Below are 25401 nucleotides of genomic sequence, written 5' to 3' on the forward strand. Positions count from 1 at the left end.
CTGACCTCTTTGGCAAGTAAACACGATCATTTTGTTTGTTTACAAACTGCTGGACAACTAATAATTTCTCATCGGAGAAAACCAAATTCGGCAGTTCACCATTTTCGGCCAAGCGAAGCAACTCTTTTACTCTTCTAAGTCTATTTTCTTTCTGTTGCGGTGTAAGTTATTGCACTTTTTGGAATTTCAATGGCTTTACCCCGAGCTCATTTTTCAATATTTGCCGAATGGAATATTGCGATATGTTCAGCTCATTTCGAGCCACTGCGACACGGGTTTCGATCAAGTCGCTTCTTTACTTTTCGAACCATTTCTGCTGATGTTGCTGTTTTCTCCCTTCCACTTCCTTGACGTAGGGCTACGCTACCAGTACCACGGTAACGAGCGATGGTACGAGACACAAAAGATTTATTCACATTTAAATGCTGGAGGGCTCTAATAATGGCCACTTGTGATTTTCCAGCCAAATATAAAGAAATCACACTATCACGCTTGAATTCCATCACAAATAACTTTTTATCTGGAAAATTCTCACCAAAATGCTTTTGTACGCTTGTAAACAATATAATGAGCTGTGACTGGAATAATTTTAACAGCTGTCGGACAAGTGGCTTAGAAATGACAGCAGTCTGAAGTTGGTTGCAGTTTTTTCATCTTACCCTGTATATTATAGTCGCGATATTATAAAGGTAGATTCTTGCAGTTCTGGAGAGCAACTACAAATTATTGGGTTATCGTACACATCTTCTGAGTGGCACATTGATTTTTAGGGTAGTCTCGGAATTTGTAGTCTTTAAATTCTATTTTTTTGGGAAAGCTAAAATGTATATATGTATAGAACGAAAATTTTCAAGACTGTTTGACAAATAATATATTGATATTGGATTGTCCAAATTTTGGGTTCGAAACAAAGGTCTCGCCATAACCAATCCTTCTTCGATTTGATTTCTTCCCCCTCTCTTTTCGGATGAATCAATTACCACCGAACAATGCGATCATTTATTCTAATAATATATTAAAAATAGCGCCCTCTTCCATTTAATATTGCAACAATTTATTCGGCTAGTGTGTCGAAACACCAGGCCAAAATAAATTTGAAAAAAAAATTCTTCCGTCAACGAAATGAACAATTTAATTCGTGCAGAAATTTTGGTCAATTCCTATGTTCCGCACAGCAAATCTCGAATAGACTTTTAAGTAAAGATGCCGTTTATTTTTTGCTATTCCTCAAACGGTCATTCAGATGATGACGTTCATTGTGGTCTTCGTGGGGTTGATGGCGACCTAGAACTATCAAAAATAGTTTTTCAGAACGCTTTTTTTGGTATGCTGTTGTTGTTGTTTTTGTTGCGGATTTTGCCAATGTAAGAAAAACACACAACATTTGTTGGCAATTATTTTTATGATTTCATATTTCGTCATTTTCATTTCGATCGATTCGAATGTGAAAATACAATGATTTTTTTTTCTCTCTCATGGAAATCGAAATGGCAAGTTGAAGAGGGGAGGGGCGGGCAGCACGGGCGAACGACACTAAACGATTGATTGAGATTTTGCAAGAAATAATGGAATTTTAATTTGTTGCATGAAACGATCAGTTGTGTGCAGCGGTACTGGATGACTGCGTGGAAGTTAGGTACGTCATTTTAATTTGATTTGTTGGTTTAGATGTTTAACTTATTCGGGGATGGCTCGCTGACCTCATCTTTATTTTCTCGTTTTGTTAATTTTTCTTAAAAAAATAGTTTCCGCTTAAAACTTGTGTGGAGGAAATTTTATTTGTCGATTTTTTTTTTTTGGAAAACAAAGTTACAAATTAGGAAATTCTTCCTATTTTATATCCCCCACCATAGTATGGAGGGTATATTTAGTTTGTCATTCCGATTGTAACACCTCGAAATATAAATTTATACCCCACAAAGTATATATATTCTTGATCAGCATAAAATTCTATGTCGATTTAACGATGTCCGTCTATACGTCTGTCCGTCTGTGGAAATTACTCTAGCTTCCGAACAAATTGAAGTAGATTGATAAAATTTTACTGAAATGTATATTATGTCTGCAGGACTTTTGGTATTGAAAATGGACTGTAGACCCCCGTTTTGGTATATCCCCCCATATAAAGGTACCTCCCGATATTCGGTATGTTGATGATTTTAGCGACATTATTCACCGGAATTGTTTCAAATTTGGTATTTGAAGTTCGCAATGGATACTACAGCCTATGACAGAAAATTGTCTGTTCAGCTCCACGTCTTCGTATAGCACCCATATAACGGTACCTCCCGATATTCGGTATTTTGATGATTTTAGCGACTTTATTCACCGGAATTTTTTCAAATTTGGTATTTGAAGTTCGCAATGGATACTATAGCCTATGAGAGAAAGTTGTCTATGCAGGTCCAGGTCTTCGTATAGGCCCTATATATCAGTACCTTCCTATAATCGGTATAAAATTGTCTATAGAGGTTCCCGTTCTGGTATGGCCCCAAATATAAGGTCCTCACCAACTTTATAGTTTTTTGAAAAGTTTAACAGCATTATCCAAACGAGTCTACTGGCATCTGTAGTTTAAAGTGGAACACGCTTGAATTCAGATACTTTTATATAAAATGTTTTCTTTACCTAATGGTGGAGGGTATTAAGAGTTCGGTCCGGCAGAACTTAATGTTTTTTTAATTGTTTTAATTTTAAACTAAACAAATATTTTCAAATTCCTTCAAGGTCTTACCGGCCCCAAAAAAATGTGCTATTTATATTTGGTTAGCTTTAACAAATCACGAATAATCAATTGATTCAAAAAATGCGATTAGAACATAAACAAACAATAAATTGCAATAATTTCCCAAACTACGTTTGCATTTCCAATCCCAATTGAGGATTACTAACTAAATGTCGATATGTTTCCTATTTCATGACAACTTTAATAAAATGGCCATTAAATAACAATTGACAAAACACACAGGTTGCTATCATTTTCACATCCATTATTCAAATCAAATGGGCAAAATTGCTTTGCATTGATTGTTTGGAAATAATTTAACGAATAAGGCCTCGTCTTCCACACGCCAATCAATTAATAGATAGGCGGGTGACAGAAAATGGCTCAATTTGACGCTATTAACAATTCATAAATTGTTTACTCCATTTTGAGCCTTAATTCATTTGAAATAGGTAATGTAAACAATAACAAAATGTATGTCGGCTTTAGTGACATTAACAACAAATAATGATAGCTTCATTGCATAAATTGAATTACGGTTATGATTGATTAATCAAAGAGTTGGGGGGAAAAAGGAGAATGTTGCTCCCTATAAAGGGTGAGATAAAAAAAACTGCAACAAAGTCAAATGCCATAATTTTTAAATTTTTATACCCTACCAGCGAACGAAAACAAACGAAACGAATAACGTACTGCTCACACGAAGTCACAAACTTTAAAATTATTTTCAATCGTTTTGTACTTCAAACAAAACAATACCACAAACATTTCAATGCCCGAAGTACACAAACAATACGATTGCCTTAATGTACTTCGGCTTTGGTTTGCCGAGGTGTATCGTTTGCGAACCAATCGCCGGGAAACGTTTTCAAACGTTTGCTTTGCGAAATGATGACTGCTACATTTTGAGTAATCATTCTGTTCCCATTGTATATTGGACGTAATAAACAAATAAAAAGGCATGAATTTAAATTAATATTAGTTTTTAATATATTTGTAATGAGTTAATATACAGAGAAACGTTTGCAAACGTTTGCAATGAGTTTTGTACTGTTTCGTTTCCAATGTTGCGTCATTCAGCAGAGAACATTTCAGTTTTGTTTTTGTTTCCACTCATCTACGCAAACAGTACAAAATACAAAGCAAGTCCCGTTACCTTAATATCGGTTTTGTTTCGTTTCGTACTTCAAGAAAATACGGAACAAAACGATTGCAAACGTTTGGTAAAGTTTATTTTCTTTCGCTGTACCTTACACCACAAGGTGGTCAGGGTATTATGTCTTTGAGCATTTGTTTGTAACAGGCAAAAGGAAACGAGTTAGTCGATTTATACATGCCCGTCCGTCCGTCCGTCTGTCCATGTATTTTTGTAAACAAAGTACAGTTCGCATTTATTGCCCTATCCAGATGAAATTTTGCACAGATCATTTGTTTGGCCCAAGGACGAACACTATTGAAATTGGAGAAAATCGGTCAAAATTTAGATATGAAAATGAAAATAAGTATACCAAATTTTATCGAAATCGATTCAGATTTGGGTATATATATATATATATATATATATATATATATATATATATATATATATATATATATATATATATCTTTATCCGACTTCAAATTAATTGTGCACCAAATGGGCAATACAATTCCGAATTTAAAAGATACAAATGCTTCGGCATATATAGTCCTTTGAACTTTAAATTATAATTAAAATTATAGCGTGTATTTTGAATTCTCCCATTAACACATTTAATTGTTATGCGAAGCTCTACTAAATTAGCAAAGTGGTGTAGGGTATCATAAAGTCGGCCCCGCCCGACTTAAAGACTTTCTTTACTGTTATTTTTGCATTTTATTGATTGAAAGCAAAAAATGTCGGAAATTTAGAATAAGTTCAGATTTGTTTAAATTGGTCACCTTTGGCACGAATTATGGTCTTCAAACGGATAATGAAACCGTCACACGATGCCCGAATGTTGCTCTGCGGTATTTTGGTCCATTCCCGGCGAAGCGTTTGCTTGAGGTGATCGACACTTTGGTATTTTTTAGTGCCAACCTTGATTTCCAAAATACTCGAGACACAATAGCCCAACGGATTGGTATCAGGAGATTCTGGTGGCCATTGTGCGCTAGAAATGAAGCGGGGAACCTCATTTTGTAACCATTAGTGGGTGTTTCGCGTGATGGGTCCTGTTGAAATGTTCAAGGTCTGTGGCTAAAATGTTTGCGTGCCCAAGGCTTTAATGCACCCTCCGGAATATTTTCGCGATAATATTCGGCATTTATTCTGATGCCACGGTCGATTAATACGAGCGGAGAGCAACCATCGGCTGTTAGGCCTGCCCACACCATCACCATGACCGGCGCTTGAGTTCTGGTGGTCAACCGAACGTAAACATTTTCAGCTGACCTCTTTGGCAAGTAAACTCGATCATTTTGTTTGTTTAAAAACTGCTGGACAACGAATGCTTTCTCATTGGAGAAAACCGAATTCGGCAGTTCACCACTTTCGGCCATTCGGCAAATATAGACAAATGAGCTCGGGGTAAATCCATTGATATTCCAAAAAGTGCAAGAACCTACACCGCAACAAAAAGAAAAAAAGAGCTAAAGAGAAAAGAGCTCGTTTGAGTCTAAATTCTTTCTGTTACGGTGTAAGTTATTGCACTTTTTGGAATTTCAATGGATTTACCCCGAGCTCATTTTTCAATATTTGCCGAATGGAATATTGCGATATGTTTAGCTCATTTCGAGCCATTTCCATTTTTCGGCCATTGCGACGCGGGTTTCGATCATGTTGCTTCTTAACTTTTCGAACCATTTCTGCTGATGTCCACTTCCTTGACGTTGGGCTACACTACCAGTATCACGGTAACGAGCGATGGTACGAGACACAAAAGAATTATTCACATTTAAATGCTGGAGTGCTCTAACGATAGCCACTTGTGGTTTTCCAGCCAAATATTAAGAAAACACCGCTATCACGCTGGAATTCCATTACGAATAATTTTTTTCTGGAAAATTCTCACCAAAATGCTTTTGTACGCTTGTAAACAGTATAATGAGCTGTCAGTGGAATAATTTTAACAGCTGTCGGACGAATGGCTTGGAAATGACAGCTGTCTGAGACTGGTTGCAGTTTTTTCATCTCACCCTGTATATAAATTAAATTCCAGGTTATGTTTCTTATTTTTAATTTTTGACACACACATCCCTTTATTGAGGCCCAATTAGTTCTTCATATTAGTGCACGAGAAAAGTTATAGCTTATGGGCAGGGAAGCTTTTACTCACTACGAGTACACTCATCATTTAACCACCACGAGTCAAGTACATCAGTGGCATTCTAATATCTTTCCTCGAAATCTTTCCCATGCCTTACTTGCTTGAATGTCATCTAACAGATAAGCATTTCGATGCTCAGCCATTGGCATAAAATACTCACAAATATGACCCAATATCTCTGCATCAATAAGTTTTCGTTTGTTTCTTATGAATGAAGGCCATTGTTTGTTTGCAATCGAATATCAGCCAGCCATTTCCATAATGTGGATATTAATTAAAGAGGTCTATTAAGTAATGCGCAATATTAGAAATATTTCCACTTAATATTATATTCATATGTACATATTGCTATTTAATCAAATGTGTTGTCGGACCGAAGGGTCGGATAAAAGTCTGAAGTTTTAGCCGTCTTTCGAATCGAAGTCGGACCGAATATCTATGGGAAGGGGAATTAGAGCTGTTGGAGCGATTTCGCACAGAACTTGCCGACTTTTGAAAAGTTTTCGGTCCGAATCCGGAAGAAAGGTCTTATGAAATTCTGTGGTACATAGAAAAATTAATATTTTTGCCACCGTCAACTTTCAACGATCTTTGAAAACTAATTTTAAAAAGAGTTTTTTCCACAATGTATAAGCACAAAAAACCTCTCAAAGAGCAAGAGATAGTGCGGGAGAAACGCACTTCAACTCAACAACAAGAAAAACCAGTAAGGAAAACTCAAAAGTCGGGCGGGGCCTACTATATGATAACCTACACCACTATGCATGTTTAGTAGAGTGGAAATCGGATTAAGGATATATATGGAAGCTAAATTCAAATCTTAGCCGAACTCGATTAAATTTGGCAAAGGTATTTCTGAGCTCTTTAGGATATCTGGTACCGAATATCATTGTTGTCAAATCCATATTACAAGTGTGAGCGACTGAAACACCAAATCGGATGAAACATAGATATATCCGATATAACCGATTTTTTCCAAATTTGGTGTACTTGCTTCTAGACTGAATTCGGTTGGATGTACCAAAATAAAGGTAATTTGGACTAATATTGTCCGTTTGGCGAACAATTAACCCGAAATCGGTCGATCTTGATGCAATTTGGCAGAAGTATTTCTGGGCTGTATCTGATATCTGATACCAAACATCATTCTTTTGGAGTGCATATTACGAATGTGGGGGATGGATGAAACGATATATGGGATGAATTGGATGAAACCTATATATGGGCTATATCTGAACCGATTTCTTCCGAATTCTATGTACTGCCTCTAGACTGAATTCAGTCGGATGTGCCAAGACTCAGGTCATTTGGGCTGATATTAGCCATTTGGTGCACAATTAACCCGAAATCGGACGAAGGTATTTATTGGAGCTATATCAAAATTTGAACCGATTCTCACCAATTTCAATAGGGTTAATCCTTGCAAAACAACCATCGTTTGGAAAATTTAATGTCAATCGGATAATAAACGAACAGACAGATGGACTGACATGCATTAATCGACTCAAAAAGTGATTCTATGAAGATCCTCAAAAGTAGCTATGACTCTATCTCGGTTCCTTCTCCATGTTACAAACAAATGCACAAAGACATGTTACCACTATGTGGTGTAGGGTATAAAAACTTCAGACAAATTGCTCTGAATTCGGACCTACGCCGTTTAGACGCGTCGAGGAAAAACTGCAGACTTTAAGCGGACGTCCGACATTTGGCTCACCAGATATCAGGATGTTTAATCAAACTTGGTATGAATTATGGGTCCAAATTGAACTAAGACAACCTAAAATGTGTTTGTTCTTTTACGAAGTAGCCAGCCGATGACTACGCCAGTCAAAAAAGCCTTCTATGTATTCTCATCTGAAATGCTAAAATATACTGTTCTGTCGAAAAAAACTGAATAACTGACTCAAAACCAAGTCGAGAGGAAACGACTGAAGCTAGAATCTTGAAATTTAGTCAAGGTGACAATATAGCAACCCTGTGAAGATACCTTTGTGGTTATGGTATCATAACATTGAAACCGCTTAAGCAATATGCAAATTTTTGTAAAGATCTATGGAATAGAATTTTGAAACCACATTTTTGGATTTTTCAAACTTTTATTTGTCATATTAACACTTTTCATCTTTCTCCACTTGTTATGCTTTCGTTCAACCTGAACGAAGTAGCATAACAATGTAAGTTGGTTTTGTCTGTTACAACAAAAAACCCTCCGTCGACCGTGCCTTGTCTATAAATAGAACAGTGTGGCTTGTTTGTTCGGGATACCGTAGTATTTTGTTGTTGCAAAATGGTCAGGCTTATCCCTTTATTGTTGTTTTTATAAAAACAACTTTTGTTTATGAGTGGAGAACGATGGTAATGTTTACCAGGGGGTAAAGGCAGGGAATACCTAGGTTTCGGAAAGAGCCACCAATCCTCATCAGTTCCCTTGTTTTTTGTCTGGGATATTCTCCCCAGAAGTTATTTTATAAGTGCGGTTGTAAGATTTAGAAGACTTTCCAAAAGAATTTTAGTTTTATTTAATTCTTTGGTTCCTCTTCTATTGAGCTTACGATCTCGTCACTTGGGTAAAAAAATGTTTTTTGTCATAGAAGTTATTTTTAATTTTTTATTTTTTTTATCCGTGACGTCATTTTGACTGGTTGCCCCCTAAACGTGCCAAAATTAAATCTAATTTTATAATTTTCCAAAGAAAATATAATTCCAAAATTTCACCCCAAAAATATGACCTCACTTGTCAAATAATTGTAAATTATGGTTATTTTTTTATTAGATAAATAATTAAGAAAATGCCTATATTTTTATGATAAAAAAGAAAACAAATCGAAAGATGTATTTTTAATACCAAAAACAAGGTATATTAACAAGGCGAATTTATGACGTGATATGCCTTGAGTGCAAACATGTAAACACAAGTAAAAAAATTTAATTGATGATGTGTCAAATTTTAGACATTTTTTACAAAATTTTTTTAATTTTCAATTTCGTTTCAAACCTCTACAATTTTTCAATAAATAAAAAAATAATAAATGAATTGTGTTTTTACATCTGTCGGAAACACATTATAAATATATTTTATATTGTCTAATTTTAATTTTTTTTTGTTTACAAACAAACGTTTTGTTTTTTTTTTTTTTTTGGTATTTAGATAATGTTTATTTGTTAATTGGCAGTCAGTCTTCTTTTATTTTGGCATCACTTTTACTTTTCACATCATCGACTCGTCAGTCAGTCCATCAAAATTCGATTCATTAGAATTCGCTTTTATTGGTCTCCTTTTTCTTCATCTTCTTTGTTATGTTATTTGTTTATATCTTTGTTTAAAAATACATTTTACAACAGGTTTCCTTATTTTCTTTTGTATCATTGGGTCAAATGCATTTCGTTTTGAGACGAAGACAGATGTTTTGAATATACAACATTAGGGTGGAAATTTTATTTCAATTATTTTACTTAAAGTAGATGATCGCAATATTTACGATATAAATGTAAAAACCAGTAAGGAAAAGTCAAAAGTAGGGCGGGCCGACTATATGATACCCTACACCACTATGTATATCTAGTAGAGCTCCCGTAACAAAATAATTTATTTGAAATAGATCATACCACCTATCAATATTTGGCTTTAGAGCAGTTACAGTTTGGTTTAAGAGGGAACTAATATATGACAGACATATCCAATTCTGAATCGGGTTTCCCTAAATTTGACGGAGAAATTTTAATCTTTTATACGAAATAACATGATATGACTTCGAGAAGCTTTGTATTAAAAATATATATGTCGGAGCCGAGTTGCACAAAATGGAAACGTACATCCCGAAATTCACTCTATTTGGGCTAGTATTAGCCATTATTTGCACAATGAACCTGAAATCGGATTAAGGATATATATGGGAGCTACATGCAAATCTTAGCCATAGTCGATAAAATTTGGCAAAGGTATTTTCGAGCTCTATAAGATATCTGTACCAAGAAGAAGTTTAGATTTATTCGAATTGATCACCTTTGCCACGAATTACGGCCTTAAAACGGCCAATGAAACCGCCACACGCTGCCCGAATGTTGCTCTGTGGTATTTTGGCCCATTCATGGCGAAGCGTTTGCTTGAGGTGATCGACGCATTGGTATTTTTTAATGCCCACCTTGCTTTCCAAAATACTCTAGACACAATAGTCCAACGAATTGGTATCCGGAGATTTTGGTGGCCATTGTGAGCTGGAAATGAAGCGTGTGTGGCGCGATGGTGCTTAGTCCTGTTGGAAATTTTCGCGATAATATTCGGCATTTATTCTGATGCCACGATCGATTAATACGAGCGGAGAGCGACCATCGGCTGTTATGGGGACCCACACCATCACCATAGCCGGCGCTTGAGTTCTGGTGGCCAAACGAAGGTGCACATTTTCAGCTGACCTCTTTGGCAAGTAAACACGATCATTTTGTTTGTTTACAAACTGCTGGACAACGACAGTTCACCATTTTCGGCCAAGCAAAGCAACTCTTTAGCTCTTTTGAGTCTATTTTCTTTCTGTTGCGGTGTAAGTTCTTGCACTTTTTGAAATGTCAATGGCTTTACTCCGAGCTCATTGTTCAATATTTGCCGATATGTTCAGCTCACGAGCGACGCGGGTTTCGATCTAGTCGCTTCTATACTTTTCGAACCATCGATAGCCACTTGTGATTTTAGAGCCAAATATAAAGAAATCACACTATCACGCTTGAATTCCATCACGAATAACTTTTTTTGTGGACGCTTGTAAACAATATAATGAGCTGTCACTGGAATAATTTTAACAGCTGTCGGACGAGTGGCTAAGAAATGACAGCGGTCTGAATTTGGTTGCAGTTTTTTCATCTCATCCTGTATATATGGAAGCTAAAGCTATCTGAACCGATTTTCACCAAATTTGATCTAGTTGCTCTTGACTGAATTCGGGATGTGCCAAAATTCAGGTCATTCGAACTGATATTGGCCATTTGGTGCACAATTAACCCAAAATTGATTGAAGATATATATGGGAGCTATATCTAAATTTGAACTGATTCTCACCAGTTTCAATAGGGTTCGTCCTTGGGCCAAACAAATATAGTTTGGAAAATTTCATCTCAATCGGATTATAAATGCTGCCTGCATTTTGTTCACAGAAATGCATGGATGGACGGACGGACTGACATGCTGAGAAAGTGATTCTATGAAGATCCTCAAAAGTAACTATGAATCCTTCTCCATGTTACAAACAAATGCCCAAAGACATAATACCCTTACCATTATATGGTGTAGGGTGTAATGACACCATTTGATTTGTTAGTGTAAAAGAGGGTCTGTTGATAATCGTCGATCTATTTGCAGGCCTCATTTATAATCCGTTCTCGTTTTAGTTAATTCCACCCTATTGTAGAAAAGAATTTCTCGCTGCACTCCCTTTCAATAGCATTCAAACATGATTATTCAAAGGCACATATGGTCGCTTACATATTTCATGTTCATAGTCTTCTACATTGTCCGATGATGACGATGATCTACGATATGTTATATTTGTTTGCAAAACACAACAAAAAAATGATAAACGTTTTATTTGCTTAGAAGCTAATAAATTTCTATTTCCAATTATTGGTATTTATGTAATTTTAAATGATTGCCCCTACAGCATTGTTGAGCACGAGAGTACAGGGTGGTTCACATGGTGGTACTCTTAGTGAACGTTATTTGTTTCATTATACCTTCATAATATTCTACCAAACTTAGATCGTGTTCGTAGATGGAAGATATCGACATTTACAAAGCAAATAGAAATAAAATTTTAAACTGAGAGGGTACGAAAATTATTAAAATATACAAAAACTTAAATACTTTGTATTGGACAAACGGAATGAGCTAGAATTTGGAATGAGAGTCACTGATGGGGTGCAGTATAGATTTAGCAAAGGTTTTTTTGGAAATTGGAACTTAAAGGTTAAGAAAAGTTCTATAATGGTACTAAACTTCTAAAATGGTACTAAATTTGGAACTCTTTGGTTTAGGGTGAACGGATGAAGCTGGAATTTTGATATTTTGTGTTGGGGTCCCTGTTGGTGGCAGGTTTGCGATAAGTATTACAAGTGCACGAAAAGTACTAAATAGTACTACTATATTTGGTACAATTTGGTTTTGGTATCATAAATAGTACTAAACTTCTAAAATAGTTCCATTTGATATTATGTAAACGGATAAAGCTAAAGACTTGAAATTTGGTATGGGAATCACGATTGGAAAGTATGTTTGATGGTTTTGGAAATATGTACTAATTGTGCGAACTGAACAAAATAGTACTAAATTTGGAACTCTTTGGTTTACGGTGAACGTATGAAGCTGGAATTTTGAAATTTTGTATTGGGATCCCTATTGGTGGCAGGTTTGCGATAAAGTGGCCTTGACATAAGCGTCGCGACTTCTGGCAATTTTGGGTATGTATTTATTGTTTTGAAAAATAATAACAAAATATTTTCGAGCTTTACGTTTGTGTCTGTGTCTATGATATGGAGGTAGTTTTGGAAATGTGTACTATAATTGTTCAAAAAGTACTAAGTGGACCAAAATTTGGAATAGTGTGGTTTGGGGTGAAGTGATGAAGCTGGAATTTTGAAATTTTTTATTGGGTGGTTGTTTTGAGAATATGTACTATAATTGTACGAAAAGTACTATATTTGGTACAATTGGTATTGAGCGAATAGATACTGCTTGAAATCTAAAATTTGCTACTAGAGTTGCTATTCAAGTCCGGCTTGCACATATGGAGTTGGTTTCGGAAATGTGTTCTATTATTTTACGAAAAGTATTGAAAGGTACTATATTTGGTATTGGGTGAAAGAAAAGAGATTAAATTTTTTGAAATGTGATATTTAGATTACTGATGGTGTTTGTGTTTGGGATTTGGCGGAGGTTTGAAACTGTACGGTACTATGTTTGTTCTTCGTTAAAGGTATGTAGATAAAAGTCTGCAATATTGATATTCAGATAACTGTTTGTATCTGAGGTTGAAATTTGGAGGTGGGTTTGGAAATGCGTCCTACATTTGTACGAAAAGTACTAAATGGTACTAAATTTGATATTGGGTGAAGCGATAAGGCTGAAATCATAAAATTCATACTGAGGTCTCCGTTGGTATTTGGAATTGAGATATGGAGGTAGTTTTGGAAATGTGTACTTTAATTGTACGAAAAATATTAAATAGTACTAAATTTGGTATTGGGTGAAGGACTAGAGCTGATATCCTGAAATTTGATATGGATGACACTGTTGGTAAATGAGGTTGATATATGGAGCTGGTTTTGGATATGCGTACTATAATTGCACAAAATTGTAACGGGGGAATTAAAAGAGCTGAAATCCTGAAATTTAATATTAAGGTCATTATTGGTATCAGAGCCTAAGAGATCTGGAGATTGTTTTGAAAATGTGTGCTAAATTCGAAGATTACTAAATTTGATACTGAGTGAATGTAAAGAGTGGGAATCACGAAAATTGATGTTGAGGTTTCTGTTGCTACCTGATGGTGCGTATGAAAATGCGTACAATAATTGTTCGAAAAATTCTAAATGGTATTAGTTTGGGATCACTGTTGGTGTCTAGGTTAGAAAGATGCAGATTGTTTTGGATATATTTACTAAATGTTACCAGATTTGATATTGGTTGAAAGTATAGAGCTAGTACTGAGAGTCACTGTTGGTATGGTGACGTTCAAATAGGAACATTTTAAAAGGGAAAATAACCATCAATCGAGTAGCAGCATTTAGTATGGAGCCTTGAAAATTTATGGAGATCTTTGAATTATTTCATTTTGAGTTGTTATTTGCACAAATACATATAACCTTTTATTATGATACTTCCTGATTTTTGTGATTTCTAGGATCCTGGTAATATTTTCCAAATAATTTGCCTGAAAATGTGGATTTTGTTTTTTTTTTTTTTTTGGGATTGATTACTTACGGCCGTCGTTATCTACCCACTTAGAAAAGTTTAAAACTTTTCAAAAAAAAAAAAAAAAAAAAAAAACTAGCTCCTCGTCATATTTATGTCAGCCTTAAGTCAGGTTCGAAAATGGACTAAATTGTCCCATCGCTTCGGTACCTCCCACATAAAGGATAGACATTTTGAAGAATCGTAACTCAACTCAGAATATGTTTGAATAAACGGACATGGGCTGGGGGTATACATCTGCCCATAAAATGCATAATATCTGACCAAATCGAGTCGACCCCGCCAGTCTTTTATTATTTCCATATTTTCATAGATATGGATGGGTCAACTTAAGATTTTTTAAGAATCTGTTGTAGTATCCAGGAATTTCCTTCGTTATTTATTAAAACCTCGAAAAATCATATCGTTAATATTTAATCTTAATAACCTTGAACTAAAAATGAGCAAAAAAACATAAATAATTTAAGACGAAAATTATGGCCTCGATTCCACACCTTTAATGGTTTATAGAATTTTAATTACTTTGTATGGCCTATGCCTACTACCCATCGCCAATCAAAAGCCAGGCTAACAAGGAAATAAATTCCCATAGCTAACAAAGAATATCGGATAGACATAAAGCACGTGTTGGCAATCACCCTCCATTTGATTAACTCTTTAAAGGCGTTCGTGTTCTATTTTCCTATCAGAATGTACAAGACCAGGTGGGTGTATGGATGGAGTGTTTTTTTTTTTTTTTTGAATCTGAAGGGAGTGCCATCTAGTCACCAGGGAATTGGAAATTGTCTTTGACTTGAATATTTTCCACATGCAAACTATGTTGGAAATTGCCTGTGATGGGTGCTCAATACACACATGCACGTGGAAATAAAATCGTTAAGGATTTTCGAAACTGGGAGCAGCACTTCGTCAATCAAATGGAGAATGTGTTAATCACACATTTTTGCTGGGCCATCGAATCCATTTAAATCACACAGCAATTTGGGGAAAACAAACGAAAGATTTACACCCACAAAACGAGGAAAATGGGACAGAGAGAAAGGGAGAAGACAAAAAAAAAGACATTAGGAAGCTATTTATTCAAATAACAAAAAGAAAAACTATGAACGATGATTGGCCGACATTATAACCTAACATTGGGCTAATGAGATTTTTGACCTCTTTGCAGAGAATGTAAAGCTATTTATTTGTTAGGAATATTAAATAATTTGATTTGGTTTATTTATGCTTCCACTTCTTCTATCTTCCCTTTTAGCCATGAAATCCCCACTCATCACCGCCTGCCTTTTGGCCTTGGCCATTGTACAAATCGGTGCTCAGGATGACTATTGCTTCGGCAAGGATAACTCGAGACCGCAGACACGCCATTTCACCTCAAAGACTGCCTATCAAATTGCCAAGAGCTCAAATATTGAGAAACAATATTTGGTACCCGGTTGCACGGCCCAGAAAATGTGGATCTTCCACAGACACGGAACTAGACTACCCTCGAAGAGTACCATCCAGAAGGCTCCACGTTTGGAACAGTTGCGCGATTTAATTGCTGGCAACTATGGCAAAAGATCGGATCTGCCCGCAAATACGAGTACCTTGTGCATGGAAGATTTGATTGCTCTGAAAATGTGGAAATGGAATACCAGTATTACCGATGACATGGAAAACTATTTGACCAGTCAAGTGAGTATGGATGGGGGGAACACTTTCTTTTCGTAAAATTTCAAGGGCAACAAAAAAATTTGGGGATTTGGAATAAATATTTCTAGGATATGTGCATTATATATTATATATCTGTTGATTCTACAGGGAACATTTAGAAGGTCTCAAGAGCTGTAATCGAGGATTCTATAGGAATGTTTTTGATGCAATCTTTAGAATCGTGGGTTCTACAGGAAAAGCTTTGAAGGTCCATAGAATTGAAATCGTGGATTTTATATGAAGGAGCTTTGAAGGATTCTAGAGTTGAAAACTTGGAATCTATGGGCAAAGCTTTAAAGGCCATTAGAGTCGTAACCAGGGATTCTTCACGAAAGGCTTTAAATACCAATTGAGTTGTAATCATGGATACTATTGGAATTCATATAACTATATTCGTAGATTCTATAGAAAAAGCGTTGGGACCTCATAGAGTGGAAATAAAAAAAAAGTTGGGAAAATTTGGAAAAGCTTTGGTACTCCATAGAGTAAAATACTATATAGTTGTAATCGCTGATTCTATGAGAGGGGTTCCGATGGATTGTAAAGTTGAATGGGAAAGCATTAAGGCCCATAGACTTGAAATCGTGGATTCTGTAGGAAAAGCTTTGAAGGCCAACAAAGTTGTAATGGTGGATTCTCTAAGAGAAGTCTATGAGGTTCTAAAGATTTAAGCCCGGATTCTATGAGAGGAAGTTTGGAACGATTCTAAATCGGTATTCATGAAATTTTTAGAAAGGACTAAAATTATGTTACCGGAAATTTATGTAGGATTTTAAATATGGACCTGAATATTTAATTAGAGACAGTTCCCATTATATTTTGGAAGGACTTTTAGAGTAAAGTTCTAATTTTGTAGAGATATTTTAAAAGGACTCTATATGTTTTTAAGAACTCTTATCACTCTAATTCTGTAGAACTCTTGATTTAATTGTGTTATTTTTAGAAAAAGCTCCGACGGAGTCTAGAGGTTTAATAGGGGAATCTTTAGGAACAGCTTTGTTGGATCCTAGAACTTTAATAATGAAATCGCTATAAATAGCTTTACAGGACTCAAGATCTGTAACTGTATACTCTTTTGGAATAGCTTTGGAAGACTATCGAGTATTAATAGTGGAATCTTTATTTGTGGTGTCTTTAGGAAAAGCTTGGAAGGACTCCAGAGCTTTAATTTTGAAATCTTTAGTAATTGCTTTGTGGGATCCCAGAGCTTTAGTTGTGGAATATTTAGAACAAATTTTTCATTTAATTTTTAGAAATAGCTTTGTAGGACCCTTTAATTGTGATAATTTTAGGAAAAGCTTCGAAGGGCTCTAGAGCTTTAACCATGGAATCTTTAGAAATTGGAATTTTAATTGTGGAATTTTTAGGAATAGCTTCAAGAAACTCTAGAGCTTTTATTTGGAAATTTTAAGAAACATTTTGAAGGTCTCTAGAGCTATAATCGAGGGATAGTGATGCCATCGTGGATTCATTAGGTATAGTTTTAAGATACTCCAGAGCTTTAATTTTGGAATCTTTAGAAATAGCTTTGTAGGATCCTGAATGTTAATTGTGAAATTTTCAGGAAAAAATCGAAGGAATCTAGAGCTTTTATCATGGAATCTTTAGAAATAGCTTTATAGGACCTTGGAATTTTAATTGTGAATTCTTTTGGAATAGCTTGGAGAAACTCCAGAGCTTTTATTTTGAAATCTTAAGAAACATTTTGAAGGTCTCTAGAGCTTAAATCGAGACGCAGTACTGCCATCGTGGATTCATTAGGTATAGTTTTAAGAAACTCTGGAGCTTTAATTGCGGAATCTTTAGGAATAGCTTTGAAGGATCCTAGAGCTTTAACTTTTAGGAAAAACTTCGAAGGACTCTAGAGCTATAATCGTGAATTTTGTTTGAAAAGACTTCGAAGGACTCTGGGGCTTTAATCGTGGATTTTGAATATAGCCATTATATGGGAACTTCAAATTCGAAATGTTGATGAATGTTGTCCCCAAAATCGTCAAAATACCGAATATAGGGAGGTACCGAAATATGGGCATATACGAAGACCTGAACCCGCATAGACAATTTTCTGTCACGGTCTGTTGGATAGGACTAAATCGTTTTGGAAATATATACACTTTGTTGGATCTAAAATTATTATTTCGATGAGTTACAAACAGAATGATGAACTCAGTATACCCTCCATACTATGCATGGTGGAGGGTATAAAAAAAATAAACAACTCTCATCACATTTTGTGTAACTTAATATTGCTGCTGATTTCATACAAATTGCGATATATCGGCCCACTCCTATCGAACCATATGCTGGGGGTATTTATCTGTCGCTAAGCCGACTGATACGATCTAAATAGTTTTCTATATTTTTTACAAGAGATTTACTATTCAAGTTGTTGATTCACGTGGTATTTGAATGTTCCTGATAAAAAGGTCTATCAACTCGCGTAATTATTTCGAAATTCTATAGACGTATCACTTGTTGACATGTGAAGTATAACGTTGACATAAACAACTTTTGAAGAGTTCTTAATTTAATGGTCATTAAAGGGGGGTTCCTTCTAAGAGCTCCAAAAGTAGTGATAGACAAGTATTTGATTATTTATTTTGAAGAGATAAGATTTTAGTCACCGCAAATGATATGATAAAATACAATGTGAATCTAATAAATATTGGCAAAACAAATTACTTTCAACAAAATCTAATCACAAAGGACAATAATAAATAATTTCCGGTATACTCCAGAACTCGCAAGAATGAACTAGATTTTTTTCGTTAAATTTGGCTGAGATTGACTCAGAGGTGGTTAAAGTTCCCCTTAAATTTTTTATGCGCCTGCAAAGTGCTCTGTACCAATAAAGCACAGTTCTTAGGTTTACATAGGTTATATGTCATTTGTTAGGACCAAAAGGGCGACTTCTCCGAATAACGACTTTAGACCTTAGGTCTCTGTGAACGAAATCCGTTTCAGGAGATTTGAAGTTGATCTAGCGATGTCCGTCAGTCCGTCTGTCTCTCTTTATATTTGGCTGGAAACCCACAAGTGGCTATCGTTAGAGCACTCCAGCATTTAAATGTGAATAAATCTTTTGTGTGTCGTACGCTCGTTGCCGTGATACTGGTAACGTAGTCCGACGTTAAAAAAGACGTCAGCTGAAATGGTTCGAAAAGTCAAGAAGCGACTTGATCGAAACCCGCGTCGCAGTGGCCGAAAAATGGCTCGTGAGCTGAGCTATTGCAATATTCCATTCGGCAAATATTGAAAAATGAGCTCGGGGTAAAGCCATTGGAATTCAAAAAAGTGCAAGAACTTACACCGCAACGGAAAGAAAATAGACTCAAAAGAGCTAAAGAGTTGCTTCGTTAGGCTGAAAGTGGTGAACTGCCGAATTTGGTTTTCTCCGATAAAAGAATTCGTTGTCCAGCAGGACTTTTGGCATTGAAAATGGGCCTACCTATTTTCGGTATTCTGGTGATTTAAGCGACATTATTCACCGGAACTGTTTCAAATTTGGTATTTGAAGTTCGTAACGGATACTACAGCCTATGACAGAAAATTGTCTGTGCGGGTCCACGTTTTGGTATAGTCCCCATATAATAGTACCTCCCTATATTAGGTATTTGATGATTTTAGCTACATTATTCACCGAATTTTTTTCAAGTTTCGCATTTGAATATGTAATGGCTTATGACATAAGTTGCCTATGCAGGTCCACATCGTCGTATAGACCCTAATATAACGGCTACATTCGGTATTTTTAAGATTTTAACAGAATTTTTAACGGATTTTATTTTTTTTGGAAAATTGCCAAATTCGCCAAATGGTGGAGGGTATTCAAAGTTTGGCCTGGTCGAATTCACGGCTTTTTTTACTTGTTATTAACTTTTTAACCGCTTTCATGATCGCAAAGATCTCTGCTGTAGAAGTACGTCATTTCCAGTTACTCACAGAAGAGTCTAGCTCCCGTGACATTATCAATCTTTGATCCGCTAATATATATATATAGGAAGATCGATTAGAGGTAGGTTGGATCTGTTCCATTCATCCCTGCTTGGAATCAGTATATCAATGCTGTTAAACCTCATGGTTATGTAATCGATGTTCCGTCTACGAGGGTTGAAGATTACTTCAGCCCTTAAAAAGTCCAACAAGCTGAGCCTGCCGTGTAGTATGCAGAAAATTCTGCTCTGATAGCCTTTTTATACACTCAGTAATATGGCTACAGAGGGTATATACAATTTGATACGGCAAAAGCGTGCCTCATCGAAATAACTGTTTTGGGCCCTAGGTCCCGTTTCAGGACATTTGAAGTCCATCTAGCGATGTTCGTCCGTCTGAGTGTCTGGCTGGCTGGTGTGCACGATAGCTCTCGAAGGGAGTATCCAAAATGATCCAAACATGGTATATCACAATATTATTGTCAAACTTAGATCAAGTTCGCAAATGGGCAATATCGCTCCACTCCTTCTGGTACCTCCCCCAAAAAAGGTCAAAATTTTCACAGAAAATAATTTAATTTATAATTTAATTTAATAATATTACACGAAGGGATCATAAAATTTTGTGCAAACTACGCAAATCCCAATATTTGTATCAGTGCTATGTTTGGGCCGAAAATGGACAATATAGGTTACATGTCCCTCCCACACTAAGGGTCAAAATTTGGAATAATTATAACTCTTATAAAATGCGAAATAATCATCCGATTCTTTTCAAATTCCGCAGATTCCAACATTTTTATCAAACCAAGATCTGATGTGAAGATGGGATATATCGGTCCATTCCTTCTTGTACCTCCGCCACAAAGGGATCAAGATTTTGAATAACAAAATGATCATAAAATGCGAAATGAACATCCGATTCTTTTCAAATTTTACACATATCAATTTCATTTCCTTTAACGCAGGATATGGTGTGAGGAGATAAAAGATATCGCAGGCAGATTATACGTAGTTTGGCTCAGTTCCATTTATCCTCGCTTGGAATCTGCATATCAAGCACGTCCACGTTTTCGTATAGCGTCCACGTTTTCGTATGTAACGGTACCTCCAAAATTCGCTATTTTTATGGCATTAGAGATATTTTAGTCCGGAATTGTTTCAAAATTAGATTTATAGTTCGTAATGGGGACTACAACATATGACTAAAAATTGCAAATGCAGACCCACGTCTTCATATAGCCACCATATAACGATACCTCCCGATATTCGGTATTTTGATGATTTTAACTACATTATTCACCGGAATTGTTTCAAATTTGGTATTTGAAGTTCGTAATGGAGATTACAACATATGACTAAAAATTGCAAATGCAGGACCACGTATTCATATAGCCACCATATAATGAGTCCCTCCGATATTCGGCATTTTTATGATTTTAGCGACGTTATTCACCGGAATTGTTCCATATTTCGTATCTGAAGTTCATAATGGATACTTTAACTTATGACAGAAAATTACCTATGCTGGTCTACATCTTCGTATACCCCACATATAACGGTACCTCTTTTTTTGTCGGTATTTTGATGATATTAGCTACATTATTCGACCGACGAATCTCGTATTTGAAGGTCTGTGGCCATTCCATTTAAATTCCAATTAAACCGCAGTTTTCGACGAAATGTTTTTAACGTTTTTAAATTCCTTCTAAATGGAAGTGGAGGGTATTAAAATTTTGGCCTGGCCGAACTTATGTGCTTTATACTTGTTACACTTTAAATATTCAAACTTGCTTTTTATATTTTTTTAGGGCTATGAAGATTTGCGTGGCACAGCCAAAACATATCAGAAATATTTCCCCGAAGTTTTGATCAAGGAATATGACCACGAACATTTTATGGTAAGTTGACAAGTGCCATACTTTGGACTGCCACTAAAGTACGTATTTTTATCCACCTTTGCCTCCAGTTCCGACACACCGACACCCAACGCACAACGGAAAGTTTCAAGGCTTTCACCGAAGGTTTGTTTGGTGCCAATAGCGGAGCAGTTGCCGAAGATATTCCTGAAAAAGATTTGTTGTTGCGCCCCTATGACTATTGCACATCGTGGAGTTCTCAGAATTATAAAAATGCAGGTTCCGAATCGGATAAGTTCCGCAACATGGCTCTGTGGAATAAAACATTGGCTGATGTATCAGCACGTTTGGGGTACGTTGGAGAATGCTAATTTTTATTTATTTTTTTTTAATTTAATATTGAACGTTTACAGCTTCAAATACACTTTGGATGCTTCCGATATTGAACTGATGTACGACATGTGCCGTTATGAACAGGCCTGGCAGGTGGATCGTACCAGTGTTTGGTGTGCTGTAAGTATTATTTATTAGAAGCATTTATGGCTACAGAAGGTATATATCATTTGAAACGGCCAAAACGTGTCTCATCGAAATAACGGATTTAGATCCTAGGTATATATGGGCCAAATCCGTTTCAGGACATTTGGAGTCAATCTAGAGGTGTCCGTCCGTTCGTCCGTCGGTCTGCCTGGCTGGGCACATCGAAATATTTTTGTCGAACTTCGAAAATCCCAATATTTTTATAAGTGTTTGGTCAGATGCGAAAATGGGTAATATCGGCCCACTCTATCATGTACCTCCCCAAAAAGGGGTCAAAATTTTGAATAATTATAATTTTTATAATATGCGAAATAATCATCCGATTCTCTTTAAATTTCACTCATCTCAATATTTCTACCAACACAAGATCTCGTATGGAGAACGGATAGAACGGTGCACTATTTCTGGTACTTTCCCCACAAAGGATCCAAATTTTGAAAAAAAAAAAAAACATGAAGCTCGTATATCGCGAAATGAGCGTCAGGTTCCTTTCAAACTCGGCACATTCCAATATTTCTATCAACACAAGATTTGGTGTTAAGATGGGATATATCGGTTCACTCGTTCTAGTACCTCCCCCACACAAGGCCCAACATTTTTATTAACAAATATTCGCATAAAATTGGAAATAAATGCTGGACCTTCATTAAATTTTGCATCAAATATTTTTATACCCTCAGCCATATGGCTAGAGAGGGTATATATCGAAATAACAGTTTTAGACCCTAGGTTTGGAGCCGATCTAGCGATATCCGTCTGTCCGTCTTTCTGTCTGGCAGGTGCGCACGATAACTCTCGAAAGGAGTATCCGATTTGATCCAAACTCTGTACATCATAATATTATTGTCAAACTTAGATCGAGTCCGGAGATGGGCACTATCGGTGTACTCCTTCTGGTACCTCCCACACAAATTTTCAATATTTTCAAAGAAGATAATTTACTGCACAGAAAGAGAAAGGATAATCCGATTGTGCTCCAACTTTGCGAATCTTAATATTTGCATCAGTTCTAGGTCAGGTGTGAAAATGGACAATATCGGTCCACTCTATCAAGTATCTCCCCCACAAAGGGTCAGAATTTTGAATAGCTAAAACTTTTATAAAATGTAATGTAAATGTCCGATTGTCTTCAAATTACATTATTAACCCAAGATCTGATGTAAAGATGGAATATATCGGCCCACTCCTTCCGGTACTTCCCCCACAAAGGGTCCACATTTTGAATGTTCATGAAACTCATAAAACGCGAAATCAACATCCGATTCCATTCAGACGTGGTCCATCTCAATATTCCCATCAACACAAGATCTGTTATATAAATGGTAAAGATCGGACCATTTTTTCTGGTACCTCCCCCGCATAGGGCTCGAGATTTTTGAAAAACAAAACACCCAAAGAAAGCGAAATAAGCATCTAACTCTCTTCAAATTTCACACATTCAAATATTTTTGTGGCTAACTCAAGATCTGTTGTAAAGATGATATATATCTGCCGACCCCTTCTGGTACCTAACCCACAAAAGGTCACAATTTCCAAAACTTATATCTGCATTTTGTATTTTTTTCTCCCACAGGCCTTCCTCCCAGAACAGGTGACCGTTTTCGAATATGAAGACGATTTAAGATATTTCTACAAATCTGGTTATGGCAATGCCGCCAATTCCCGCCTCAACTGCCGTGCCGCCCAAGATATGCTCAAACACTTGAGCAGCAAAACGGCTCCCAATGTTGTCAGCTACTTTGGACATTCCACCGGTGTACAAACTCTGATTAATGCCCTTGGCATTAACAAGGATGAAGTGCCACTTTTGGCCAGTAACTATGACCAGCAAGGCAATCGTAAATGGGCCACCTCTAAAATTGATCCCTTCGCCGCCAACTTTGTGGCTGTCAAATATGAATGTGAAGCCGATACTGAAAACAAGGAAAAGGCCATATTCTTCCTGAATCAAGATGCTGTTGATTTGAGTTGGTGCAAGGTCGGACTCTGCAACTGGAACGAGGTGCTGGATCGTTATAGCCATCTCTTGAATGCCGATTGTGAGAGCTACTACTGTGGAGACGGTGCTAATGCCATTGGCATTTCGTTGGGCGCTCTCCTGATGACTGCCGTTGTTTACTTAATTAATTTAATGTAGAGTTACCCCTTTTCTATCTGAAGCGACAAGCCTTACACCCTCTAAGTTTGCCTCTCTCTTTGTTAATTTCGTTAGTTCCATGCTAAAGTAACGAAGTCTCTTAACAACAATTAATGATTGTCTTTAGTATAATTTAATTTAAATTATGAATCACAATTCTATGTAAAAGTGTACAAATATTTAATTATTTTTCTTTGATTTCTTTTCTCTTTCGCTTCTAATTTCTTTTGAATTATTTCGACTCTGTAATTAATTTTATTTTCAAATGTTTTTTTTTTCGTTTTAAATCAATGTTTTGTTTTTTCCTTATTTCTGTTCGTTTTCTTTTAACTTTATATTGCGTAGTATTTTTTAACGAAACTATGAAACAAAAGCTTTATTATTTTAATAAAAGAATCATTAAAAACGGCTATTTTCTTTATGGGGCAAAATAAAGACCAAACGGGGGGAAGGGGCATAAGAACTTTTTTCATCATTAGCAGGTTATGCGCGTCCAACTAAAAAAACAATTGAAAAACCGTAAGTTCGACCAGGCCGAACTTTTAATATTTGGATTCACTATTTGGAAGAAATTTGGAAATTAAAAAAAAATAAAAAGCAAGTAAGCAAAGGCTATAGTCGTGCGGGGCCGACCATGTGATACCCTACAACACTACAATATGTTCGAAGTCCCCTTATATCCATGTCAAAGGGGGTTACCCCCCGCCCAGGGGTTACCCTTAGTTTTTTTTGGCCCGGAGAATTTGGCCAATATTTACACAGTCCGTAGTTTTGTAATTATTCAAAACAATTTCAAACGAAAGTTGTAGTCCATTTTACTCTCTTCCGATGCGAAATTCCATGTCGATTAGTTTTCAATTGTGGCCTATAGAGCGACTACCAAATTAGCACCTCAAAATGTACATCTTAAGAACAATAGGCTTTAATTCTGAAATTAACCCTACCCCCATGCAAAATTTCGTGAGGATAGGACGATTGTTGCGACATGCATATAATATCCTCAAAACGTAGTGTTGAAGGGTGTACAAATTTAGAAAATTTACGATTCAAAATTGTGAGTCAAATTGAAAAAATCGCATGCGATAAAAAATATGACAAAAATTGAAAAAATTCGACAAAAGATATTCACTTTTTTATTGGTATATTTTTTCGCGATTTTCTTAGATATTATCATTTTCTGGCAAGAGGCCATTCCGAATTGATGGGGATTGTGAAAATCGGCCCAGCGGTTCTTGATTTATAAGCAGAATAAATAAGATCAATTCT

The 25401-nt window shown here is 36.1% G+C and overlaps 1 protein-coding gene across 1 annotated transcript in view; it reads left to right on the forward strand.

Annotated features, from left to right (window-relative positions):
- Nucleotides 1-24541, forward strand: part of LOC101897926 (multiple inositol polyphosphate phosphatase 1) — a 60275-nt gene extending 35734 nt beyond the window's left edge. The window contains exons 3-7 of the mRNA XM_059131591.1: nt 15228-15649; nt 21411-21500; nt 21569-21810; nt 21872-21971; nt 23572-24541. Of these exons, the coding sequence (XP_058987574.1) occupies nt 15230-15649; nt 21411-21500; nt 21569-21810; nt 21872-21971; nt 23572-24135 (1416 nt within the window). The 5' untranslated portion in view covers nt 15228-15229 and the 3' untranslated portion in view covers nt 24136-24541. The remainder of the gene's footprint in view (nt 1-15227; nt 15650-21410; nt 21501-21568; nt 21811-21871; nt 21972-23571) is intronic.
- Nucleotides 24542-25401: the final 860 nt, after the last annotated feature.

The sequence above is a fragment of the Musca domestica genome, unplaced genomic scaffold, assembly GCF_030504385.1.
Source record: "Musca domestica strain aabys unplaced genomic scaffold, Musca_domestica.polishedcontigs.V.1.1 9, whole genome shotgun sequence".
Taxonomy (NCBI): domain Eukaryota; kingdom Metazoa; phylum Arthropoda; class Insecta; order Diptera; family Muscidae; genus Musca; species Musca domestica.